The following is a 12,500-nucleotide window of genomic DNA, read 5'->3' on the forward strand; positions in this document are numbered from 1 at the left end:
TACACCACAGACTTTCAGTACAGGTCAGATCTCTGCCATCTTCAGACATTTTCTGATGACTCGGTGGTAGTCAGGTGCATAAGGTATGGACAAGAAAAGAAGTACAGGGAAATGGTCAAAAACTTTGTGGAGTGGTGTGGGAAAAACCATCTGCTCCGCAATCTGGCCAAGACCAAGGAGATGGTGGTGGACTACAGGAAGAAGAGGACAACCAAAAGCCCCATTACCATCATGGTTCAGGACGTTGAGCTGGTTGACACCTACAAATACCTTGGTGTCCATCTCGATAACAAGCTGGACTGGAAGGTCAACTCTGAGGCTACGTACACGAAAGGGATGAGCAGACTCTTCTTTCTGAGGAAGCTCAGGTTCTTTAATGTTTGCAACAAGATGTTAGAACTCTTCTACCAGCCTGTGGTAGCCAGTGCAGTCTTCTTTGTAGCAGTAGAGCTGGAGATGCCAAAAACTCAACAAACTCAAACTCAGTAAATCACTCTCAGTATACTTCTCTGTGCTGCGGTAATAGGTCAATTTCCCTCTGGAATGAATAAAGTGATCTATCTATCTATCTATCTATCTATCTATCTATCTAGAAGAAGAGGAAGAAGAAGAAGAAGGATCCTGTTCTTCCTCAAACATGGTTATTTATAAGAAATTGAACCAAATGTCAGTTTAAAAAATGAAATATTTGTCAGGTTAGTGCTGATGGTGGTGCAAGACTACAGAACCCATCAGCCACTGCTCTCCACATGTTCACATCAGTCACATGATCACAAGCTCCTGAATCATGTTTGTGCACAGTGAGCACTAGTATTTAAGTCATGTTTGTATAACACTCTTGGTCTAGAGCCTGTTGTGAGTAGGGGCGGTGTATTTTGTCGTATCCACACCATGTTCATGTAGATTAAATGCTTGTCGAGTTCATGTTTGTGTTTGTTACGTAATCCTAGTCTTTGTTCACTTTAAAATAAAATAATCTGCACTTGCATCCGTGTCTAACCCATCCATGACGATCTTATTTATATCTATGGTCTGTGCTAAAAATAATATGTGTGCCCCCCATGCAAGTTGGAGGTAAAGTTCTGCAATAACAATAATAAAAACTCATAAAAGTATTAAAAATAATCTAAAACAGAATTTCGGTACAATGTGTACAGTGGAGATACAGCATTATTCCATCTTTCCTTTATCCATTTCATCACGTTTAATGAAACATTCTCATTCTCTTTCTTCATCATATAGTACATAAGGGAAGATTATTATTAGGTCAATTAGGTCAAAGTAAAGAAAAGTCTTGATGGGGTGGGATATGTAATCAGCTGCTCATGCACAGGTTTAAAACTCAACATGGAATATGTGAAATTACACTCAAAAGTGGGCGGGGCTTAGTATACACGGCTACAGTGTACAGTATGAGTGAGATGATATTTACCAGATTTGTAGGTGATTGTGTCTCTGAAGATGAGGAAGCATCAGTCTGTGTCTTATTCCCTGTATAATAATCAACAAATAATTGGTTACAACATTCATAACAACACAGATTCATAATTTCTGCACACACACACACACACACACACACACACACACACACACACACACACACACAGTATTTAGTCATTAAAGTTGATATGTATTGTGCATGAGTTTACCCAGATTGACTAGAGCTGTATCTCCTGCCAGGACATAAATGGCTTCATACAGATTTTTTTGTGCTGTAAACAAACAAACAAACAAACAAACAAACAAACAAATCCAGTTCATGATCATGGATTCATACACATCTAATCAGTTACTGCCCGATCTACGGATATTTAACTAAATAGCTAGCAAGAGTTCTTTACACAGCCATGTCAACGTCTTCCTTCATCTAACATCACTTCAGTTCATTAGCAACTTTCCTTCATTTCTGATTCACTGTTAACTTAAAAACCTTAACTAAAAACATAAACAACAAAGAATGTTTGAGCACTATGAGTAGAACATGAATTAATTCTCACACACAGAAACACTGCATTAACTTTAGAACGGAGAGAACCATGACAATATACAATAACCTGGAGATAATCTGCATGCAGGACACTATTCTACTCATATTCACATTGTTTCAGCTAATCAATACAGGTGAAAATAATAAAGGTGGGATTCTGTGAAAGAATCCTCCAGGCGATTAAACGTAAGTGTAAATATATACAAAGTGCTGTAAAAAAGTATTTGCCCTGATTTCTTCTGCTGTTGTGTATATCTCATACTAGATAGTTTTAGATCTTCAATACAACATAAAACAAAGGCAACCTGAGTAAACACACAATACAGTTTTTATTTATTAATTTATTTATCGAAGCAAAAAAATAATTATTCAACACCTATCACCAATGTGAAAAACTAATTGCCCCCTTTAACTTAATCTTTTTTTAAGTTAAAAAAGTGTTTGTTCCACCACACAGTAAGCAGCAGTAATTAGTAACTACGGGGGCAAATACATTTTCACACATTTATCTTTTTTTTGCTTAAATAAATAGCATCATCATTTAAAAACTGTATTTTGTGTTTACTCGGGTTGCCTTTGTTTTATCTTAGATTTTGTTTTAATTTCATTTCTGAAACAATTTAGTATGAGATATACACAAAAAGTGAAGAAATCAGGATGGGGGCAAATACTTTTTCACAGCACCGTATTAAAATAAATAATAATCCTACTCACCAGCCGGTGTAACATCTTCTATGGATTCATAGATGTGATCTGTCTTTCTGCCTTTAGCAGCTGAGAAATGGAAACCAAACGTGTGTTCAGTAAAAACAGCCGATTTCACGATTACTAAACACAATCGGTTATCTGTGTACTGAGACCTCTCACTTCTCTTTCGGAAGAAACATCTCCTCAGCAGCACAGCTACAATTACTGCTACAACAGAGACTCCAACCAGCACAGAGACCGGAATCACGACTGCACCTGAAATCACAAACACAACACATCTGAGTAGAACTGATGATAAAATAATAAACACTGAGACAAACAACATTTCCAATCCAGAGATCATTTACGAATCTACTCACTTGTCCTCCAACAGTCATTTAAATAATGTTTTTTGGAAATATTCCTAACAAATATCCACATTTCTTTTCTAATCATTGATGGACAAATACTTATTAGTAATTTCATACCACTTTTCTAAAAATGTGGTTGATTTTTTAAAAATATTTTTCACTGGGCGCTTAAGCAGAAGTGAAACCAAGTCTGAATAAAATTGTCCTGGTGGAAAAATTCACGAAGTGGAAAGGACAGAGGGCGTAAAAGACGTTCGCTTCACACAGGCTTTATCGAATTTTCACCCGTGTATTCATGAGCCTCCGTTTTGTGAGCCAATAGAAAACAAGTGGGCGGGGCTGTAGGAGTTTTGGTCAAGAAAAGCAGTGGGTTAAATGTAAATATTACATATGTTGTTAGCACCGAGTCGCCCCACCCAGTGACGTACACTTGTGGTTCTGTGGTAGTTTTGTTCCATGTCCTGCTATGACTCAGAATTATAAACAAACATTTAAGTCATTTGATCATTGTTAACTGAGGGTTTTTATTTGATTTTAAACGAACACATGAAACAAACTGACTGTTTCTTTAGAATATATCAAGTCAGGAGAAAACTGACCGATGTTCCAAACTTGTGAAAGTGAGAATTGTGAAAGCATGTACACTAGAAACCAGAAGAAGAGTTATTGATGATAAAATGATGATGAAAATGATAAAATGAGAGAATGCTACTTAAAGATTAAACCTCTTTGGGTGCTGTTACAGTGAAATAATCCATGATGAGATGGTGTGATGAAGCAGACTCACTGCTCCCACCCTGACGTTGTTTATTTTCCTATAAGTGTTTTATTCCTCTTATACAAACATTAATTTCACACTGATTACCATTTTTATTTACTAAAATATGACACCTTATACCTTTTGTTTCATTAATACTTTATAGTTATATTTAATGTTGTTCTCTGTGGTGTATGTTTTAAAAAGTAAACATTTATGCAGAGATGGACTTCTGAGGGTTGGAGTTGGTGTCAAAACCGCATGCAGTGGTGGAAAATAAAAAGTGTAGTTTGTATGAGTCATCCTTCAGCATATGAGCATGTGTATGTGAGAAAACATACGGGACTGAACACTTGTTACTACAAGTTGAATGGATTTGTAGTAGGGCTGAGTGATATGACAAAAAAAATCCCATCAGTTATTTCTATGGTACATGGTACAGTGTTTGAGCAGTCAGCCATAACAGACATCCTTATCCAGAGCAGTTGAGGGTTAAGGGCCTTGCTCAAGGGCCCAACAGTGGCAGCTTGGTAGTGCTTGGATTTGAACTCACGGCCTTCTGAATAGTAAACCAACTTCTTATCAAATGAGCTACTACTGCCCTAATGTTAAAACCAGCTGCCTAATATTGTGTAGGTCCCCTCTGACCCGTCGAGGCATGGACTCCACAAGACCTCTGAAGGTGTGCTGTGGTATCTGGCACCAAGACGGATCCTTTAAGTCCTGTAAGTTGTGAGGTCGGGCCTCCGTGGATCGGACTTATTTGTCCAGAACATCCCACAGACGCTCGATCGGATTGAGATCTGGGGAATTTGGAGGTCGAGTCAACACCTTGAACTCTTTGTTATGTTCCTCAAACCGTTCCTGAACAATGTTTGCAGTGTGTCAGGGAGCGTTATCCTGCTGAAAGAGGTCACTGATATTAAGGAACACCATTACCATGAAGGGGTGTACTTGGTTTGCAACAGTTTTTAGGTAGGTGGTACGTGTCAAAGTAACATCCACATGAATTCCAAGTACTGAGGTTTCCCAGCAGAACATTCCACAGAGCATCACACTGCCTCCACCAGCTCATCTTCTTCCCATAGTGCATCCTGGTACCATCTCTTCCCCAGGTAAGCGACACACACACACACACCTGACCTCCACATGATGTAAAAGAAAACCTGATTCATCAGACCAGACCACCTTCTTCAGCATGGGCACTCTGACCTCCTGGTCTGCAGCTACGCAGCTCCATACGCAGCAAGCTGTGATGCTCTGTGTGTTCTGACTCCTTTCTATCAAAACCAGCATGAACGTTTTCAGCCGTTTCTGCTACAGTAGCTCTTCTGTGGGCTCGGACCAGACCGGCTAGCCTTCTCTCCACACACCTGTCAGTGGTTTTAATGTTATGGCTGATCGCTGTATATTTTTGCTAAGACTTTCCCAGCAGTACAGCAGCATTGTATTTTTAACTATGATACTTAATTTAAGCGAGTGTAAAAAAGTGAGTGTATTGTCACAATGTTTCACAATATCAATATCACATTGCCCAGCCCTGATCAGTGGTGATACTAAAGTCTTGTTTCACACAACATGAAACTAATACAAAGAGTAGTGAAACGGTATGAAGTACAAATGCTAACATTTTTACAATAACATTGATCATTTATAGTATTTTACTGGAAACACCAACAACCCAAAATGAGTTACTCATAATAAAACCAGCTGAAGTTATAAACAGTAACATCACTACTATAGCATTGCAGAAAAGCAGGAGAAACTCAGTGACATGAACAGAATGAGAGTAAAGAGTTAGAGTTAGTATCAGTTCCAAATAATCACGTTCGTACTGTTTTGAATCATTCATACCTGTGCTCGGTCTGGTACATGCAGTCGTGTATACGTTAATAGAAACTTCTGAGGAAACTAGAACATAATGTATGTAGAAATTTGTTCACTAAAACAATATTTGTTTAACTATAACTATTGTTTTGTTTATCCTGTATTTATGTTGTTGCATTCCCATATTTTGTAGATTTAAATATTAATTAGAGAAAACCAACACCAACAAACACAGTAGCGTTAAACTATCGGAATGATCGATATCAGTTATCGATATTATTGGAGGTGTTCTGCATTACGTGATAACGTTATGTAATATGATACCACAGTGCTGATTGGTCAGAAGGTGGTGATTAGTTTTCTATAACAGCGGCTCTGACAATAGCGCAGGTTTATATTAATGCGCCCATTATGAAACGTTATTGTTTCTATAGTAACGGCTCCTTTACAGGGACGTGTAAACATGGGACATGTAAAATCATCGATATGGTAAAGTTTTCTGTAAGGAGTCTCCAGTTTTAGTGCTTTGTAAAAGTAAAAAAGACCTAATCAGCTTTGAGAAATCAACAGCACTGTGGTAAGAAACAATAAACATAAACATTTTTTTTAAAATTAAGCTTTATTCTGTCCATCACTGTGAACTGATGTCTTATGTAGTGGTTTTACTGGTGAACTTATTAGTGGGACTTTTGGGATACTGTTTGTGCACAAAATGTGAAAGCTTCTTCACTTGGACTGATCTAATCTTTAGAAATTTCACCTGAACATGTTAACATGTAGACTTTGAGGCACTTGACATGTACCGCTGCTCTGGTACTGACCTGAAGATTCTTTGACTGGTTCAGTGCTCTTGGGAATGTTGAACTGAGTGGCGGTTTTTCCATCAGGTGTAACGCAGGCTGTTCCTGTCTGAGTCGTCTGTGTGGTCTCTGCAGCATAAAGAAGATGAAGAGATGAGGAACTGATCACAGATTAGAAATGTTACAGGGAACAGAACAGTTCACTGAACATCATCGAAAACACAATCTACATTGTTTTAGAGTGAAAACGTGACTTTAAATATAGGCTTAATGTGATTTTCTGTTCCAGTGTGGATTCAAGAAAGTACAGTCTAAAACTAAACATCTTCCAAATACATCTAAATTCCTGTCCAGAATCCATCACTTCCTGTCTCTCAACAGATATTAGATGTTAGATAGCTGATGTTAGTTAAAGAGGGAGTGTGGAACTCTGGAGCAGGTAGATGGTGTTAAAGAGGGAGTGTGGAACTCTGGAGCAGGTAGATGGTGTTAAAGAGGGAGTGTGGAACTCTGGAGCAGGTAGATGGTGTTAAAGAGGGAGTGTGGAACTCTGGAGCAGGTAGATGGTGTTAAAGAGGGAGTGTGGAACTCTGGAGCAGGTAGATGGTGTTAAAGAGGGAGTGTGGAACTCTGGAGCAGGTAGATGGTGTTGGTTAAAGAGAGAGGGTGGAACTCTGGAGCAGGTAGATGGTGTTAAAGAGGGAGTGTGGAACTCTGGAGCAGGTAGATGGTGTTAAGGAGGGAGTGTGGAACTCTGGAGCAGGTAGATGGTGTTAGTTAAAGAGGGAGTGTGGAACTCTGGAGCAGGTAGATGGTGTTAAAGAGGGAGTGTGGAACTCTGGAGCAGGTAGATGGTGTTAAAGAGGGAGTGTGGAACTCTGGAGCAGGTAGATGGTGTTAAAGAGGGAGTGTGGAACTCTGGAGCAGGTAGATGGTGTTAAAGAGGGAGTGTGGAACTCTGGAGCAGGTAGATGGTGTTGGTTAAAGAGAGAGGGTGGAACTCTGGAGCAGGTAGATGGTGTTGGTTAAAGAGGGAGTGTGGAACTCTGGAGCAGGTAGATGGTGTTAAAGAGGGAGTGTGGAACTCTGGAGCAGGTAGATGGTGTTAAAGAGGGAGTGTGGAACTCTGGAGCAGGTAGATGGTGTTAAAGAGGGAGTGTGGAACTCTGGAGCAGGTAGATGGTGTTAAAGAGGGAGTGTGGAACTCTGGAGCAGGTAGATGGTGTTGGTTAAAGAGAGAGGGTGGAACTCTGGAGCAGGTAGATGGTGTTGGTTAAAGAGGGAGTGTGGAACTCTGGAGCAGGTAGATGGTGTTGGTTAAAGAGGGAGGGTGGAACTCTGGAGCAGGTAGATGGTGTTGGTTAAAGAGGGAGTGTGGAACTCTGGAGCAGGTAGATGGTGTTAAAGAGGGAGTGTGGAACTCTGGAGCAGGTAGATGGTGTTGGTTAAAGAGGGAGTGTGGAACTCTGGAGCAGGTAGATGGTGTTAAAGAGGGAGTGTGGAACTCTGGAGCAGGTAGATGGTGTTGGTTAAAGAGGGAGTGTGGAACTCTGGAGCAGGTAGATGGTGTTGGTTAAAGAGGGAGTGTGGAACTCTGGAGCAGGTAGATGGTGTTGGTTAAAGAGGGAGTGTGGAACTCTGGAGCAGGTAGATGGTGTTAGTTAAAGAGGGAGTGTGGAACTCTGGAGCAGGTAGATGGTGTTAAAGAGAGAGTGTGGAACTCTGGAGCAGGTAGATGGTGTTAAAGAGAGAGTGTGGAACTCTGGAGCAGGTAGATGGTGTTAAGGAGGGAGTGTGGAACTCTGGAGCAGGTAGATGGTGTTAAAGAGAGAGTGTGGAACTCTGGAGCAGGTAGATGGTGTTAAAGAGAGAGTGTGGAACTCTGGAGCAGGTAGATGGTGTTAAGGAGGGAGGGTGGAACTCTGGAGCAGGAGTGTAAAAATATAGTTTGTGTGCAGAATGAAAAATAAATCGTTTCCAATCCTTGGTACTGATAACAGTTCTTCAAATCATGTTTCATGGCCACTGTTTAAACCAGGAAAAACCAGCTATGTGAAATCTCTGAGTTATTTATTTCAGTATCAGATTTTAAATCATAAGCTGGTGAAACATTGTGTTATTAAATAAAGATAACGCCTGCGTGAATAAGACAGTGGGACGTTGAGATGAGAGATGGGAGCTGTTTGCTAGATGTGACAGCTTGTGGTCAGAGTGGATGTGAGAAAGAACAGATGAGTGTAAACTGATACGCTGCAGTAGCTAGCTGTTACTCAGTGGTTTTGACGAGCTCAACAGAAGTGTTACAGTCTCACACGTCCTAAATGTAGGCCATCATCAGACTGAGAGATAATGCGTAATTTCAGCTCTCATTAAGCCTCTGTGTTCCCGTTCACATTTTACAGATCATCACATTATTTATTTATATTTTATGAAAACACAAATAGCAGTGTTCTATAATAATTCACACCCTGTTTAATACACTGTTACATATTGTATTCGCATAAACAGTAGCTCCAGGCTACAGCTGGATGATTTAATGATATAATATCTATTACATCAGCACCAGTCTCACAACATGGCTGCTCGGACACTGACGTGACGGATATCACAATCACTTCATATTATTATTGATTTTCATGTGTTTTTACACATGACTCATTTTTCACATGGAGGTCATGTGGTTTTATATTTCAGATGTGAGTTCACTGATCACAGATTATTATATTATTCAGGACATAAGATGTTGAATTGTAATTTTATGTTTTTCACACAACATATGATCACGTATGAAAAGTGTACTGGATCTCTCACACTCACCTGTAGTCCAGGTATCTGAAGATTCTTCATGTTCTTCTACACTGGTGTTGGGAATGATGTTCTGAGAAGCTCCATTGTCACGGTGAGTCACTCCGGTGCTGGTTGTTGTTGTCGGAGTCGTCTGTGTGGACTTGTTCTCACTTGTTCTCTCTGTAGGGATGGAACTGAATGTGAATACATTATTGGGAATGAACAGATGATCTGAACAGATACAGATATGAACAGGTAGGTACAGGTGTGTGCTGGTGATCAGGACTGGAATCCTGCAGGACAATAAAACGTTCACTCGAGTGGGAGGATCACTGAGAAACCACAAAGCAGAAACTCCTCTGTCCTGAAAATGTCAGAAAACTTACAGTTACAGTTTTACCTCTGACTGTCACACAGGGCGGACACCGGAGACTCCTTCCATACATGTTACATAAACACATTTCTCCTTACAGTAAACTTTACCATATCAACATTTACACGCCTTTATTACGTTTATTTTTATATGGGGCGTCTGTCGTACAAGTCCCTGTGAATGAGCGGTTACTATAGAAACAATAACGTATATAAACGAGCTGCTGTCTTTACAAAACTGATGAGGTCCTTGAGGTGTGACTTTTCACACCAGTAATTGGAAATAACCTCTAAAGAAGGAAATCCTGTTCTTACCCGTGTTCTTCAGGGTAGATGCAGTTGTGTAGGATTGCTTAGTGGAGGAACCTAGAAAATATTATGACATATTATGATATTAGGAACACAAAGATACTGATCATGGTATCGTGTATCAGTCTGATACTGTGCTCTTTTACTTATACAGTGGGGGAAATAAGACCTGATGTCTGGTGAAAATTTCACGTGAATAACCTCATTGGAAATCTGTTTACTGAAAAAGATCTTGATGTGTTCAATGCTTATTTCCCTCACTGCATGTCATCACGCTCAGAAACAGTAATCCTGTCATTCTGTTCCTTTCCTCAGTTAAATATCACATGGGTAAATAAATCATAATCATGCCTCTCCATTCTGAAAAAAACCCCACTAATTTACACTAGATATACTCAAAACATTTTTGTAGTTTATTATTTTGCTGTTATTGCACATCCTGATGTATTCTATTACTCTTAGTTCACCGCAATTTACTAACAATTACAATTTTTATTAACTATAAAACAATGCTTCATATGTTTCTTATACGTTTATAGCTACATTTAATTCACTGATCACAGATTATTATATTATCAGAACACAACATGTTGAACTGTAACATCAGATATTTGTGTTAGAAAATAATGTATAATCACATATGAAAAGTGTACTGGATCTCTCACACTCACCTGTAGTCCAGGTATCTGAAGATCCTCCATGTTCTTCTACACTGGTGTTGGGAGTGATGTTCTGAGAAGCTCCATTGTCACGGTGAGTCACTCCGGTGCTGGTTGTTGTTGTCGGAGTCGTCTGTGTGGACTTGTTCTCACTTGTTCTCTCTGTAGGGATGGAACTGAATGTGAATACATTATTGGGAATGAACAGATGATCTGAACAGATACAGATATGAACAGGTAGGTACAGGTGTGTGCTGGTGATCAGGACTGGAATCCTGCAGGACAATAAAACGTTCACTCGAGTGGGAGGATCACTGAGAAACCACAAAGCGGAAACTCCTCTGTCCTGAAAATGTCAGAAAACTTAGTAACAGTTTTACTTATTTACGTATTGAACACGCTAAGGAAAAGCAGTTCTCCAAGGCAAGGTAAGGCAAGGAACCAGCTGAAATCCGTAAGTAATTATACCCCCTATCTGTGTAAATTAATATCAGCGGGGTTAGTAAACTGATGGTCTATAAAAAGGCTTTTGTTACCAAGGTGTCTCACAAACATCTCATGATGGGTAAAAGCAAAGAGCTCTCCCAAGACCTTCACAACCTTATTGTTGTGAAACATATTCATGGACTCGGATACAGACGTATTTCAAAACTTCTGAATCCTCCAGTAAACACCACTGGGTCCGTTATCCACAAGTGGAAGCAACATCACTCCGTCATCACCCGGCCACGCACAGGAGCTCCTCACAAGATCTCTGACCAGGGAGTCAGAAGAATAGTCAGAAGAGTAGCCCAAGAGCCGAGAACCACTCGGAAAGAGCTCCAGAAACACTTGGAGGCAGCAGGTACCATCGTCACAGAGAAAACAATAGGCAATGCACTCCACTGCTCACGTTCACACGCAAGACTCCATTACTAAAGAAAAGGCATGTCGAAGCTCGTTTAAAGTTTGCTACAACTTATCTGGACAAGCCTATGAAATACTGGGAGAGTGTAATCTGGTCAGATGAGAGCGAAATTGAACTTTTTGTCTGTCATACTACACACCATGTCTGGAGAAGAAATGGCACTGCACATCACCCTAAAAACACTACACCAACAGTGAAGTTTGGAGGTGAAGCGTCATGGTGTGGGGCTGTTTTTCATCACATGGTACTGGCAGACTTCATATAACTGAAGGAACGATGAATGGAGCCCTTTACTGGGAGATTCCTGAGAAGAATCTGCTGGCATCCACCAGGATGATGAAGATGAGACGTGGGTGGAGCTTCCAGCAGGACAACGATCCAAAACATACAGCAAAGGAAACTCTCAACTGGTTTCAGAGAAAATAAATCAAGGTGTTAGAATGACTCAGTCAATCAGCTGACTCGAATCCAACTGAACAAGATTTAAAGACAATATGTTTAGAAGAACGGACCAAAATCACACCTGAATACTGCAGAACATTAATTTCTTCATACAGGAAGCGTCTTGAAGCGTCATTACAAACAACGGCTTCTCCACTAAGTATTAAATACATTCCAGTTAGTGTGTTCAATACTTTTCCCCCGTGTCATTCCTCTTTATTACACATAACTTTATTTATGGACTTCAATGTTGTGAGTTCTTTATATTTCCGGATTTCTTGAGTTAATACTGAAGTCTGGTGTAAATTTCATGTGAATAACCTCATAGGAAATATATTTACTGAAAAAAATGTTGATGCGTTCAATACTTATTTCCCACGCTGTATGCGTATTCCACGACGAAAATATTCACTAGTGTGTGTGTGTGTGTGTGTGTGTGTGAGAGAGAGAGAGTGTGAGAGTGAGTGAGTGAGTGAGTGAGAGAGAGAGTGTGTGTGTGTGTGTGTGTGTGTGTGTGTGTGTGAGAGAGAGAGAGTGTGAGAGTGAGTGAGTGAGTGAGTGAGAGAGAGAGTGTGTGTGTGTGTGTGTGTGTGTGT

The 12,500-nt window shown here is 40.0% G+C and overlaps 1 protein-coding gene across 1 annotated transcript in view; it reads right to left on the reverse strand.

Moving 5' to 3' along the window:
* Positions 1-12,500, reverse strand: part of LOC128617787 (uncharacterized) — a 28,072-nt gene that overhangs the window by 1,636 nt on the left and 13,936 nt on the right. Inside the window, exons 4-9 of the mRNA XM_053640933.1 lie at positions 9,904-9,954; positions 9,247-9,396; positions 6,451-6,558; positions 2,702-2,950; positions 1,650-1,712; positions 1,433-1,491 (exon numbers count right to left, since the gene is read on the reverse strand). Of these exons, the coding sequence (XP_053496908.1) occupies positions 1,433-1,491; positions 1,650-1,712; positions 2,702-2,950; positions 6,451-6,558; positions 9,247-9,396; positions 9,904-9,954 (680 nt within the window). The remainder of the gene's footprint in view (positions 1-1,432; positions 1,492-1,649; positions 1,713-2,701; positions 2,951-6,450; positions 6,559-9,246; positions 9,397-9,903; positions 9,955-12,500) is intronic.

This window comes from Ictalurus furcatus, chromosome 14 (assembly GCF_023375685.1).
Source record: "Ictalurus furcatus strain D&B chromosome 14, Billie_1.0, whole genome shotgun sequence".
Lineage (NCBI taxonomy): Eukaryota > Metazoa > Chordata > Actinopteri > Siluriformes > Ictaluridae > Ictalurus > Ictalurus furcatus.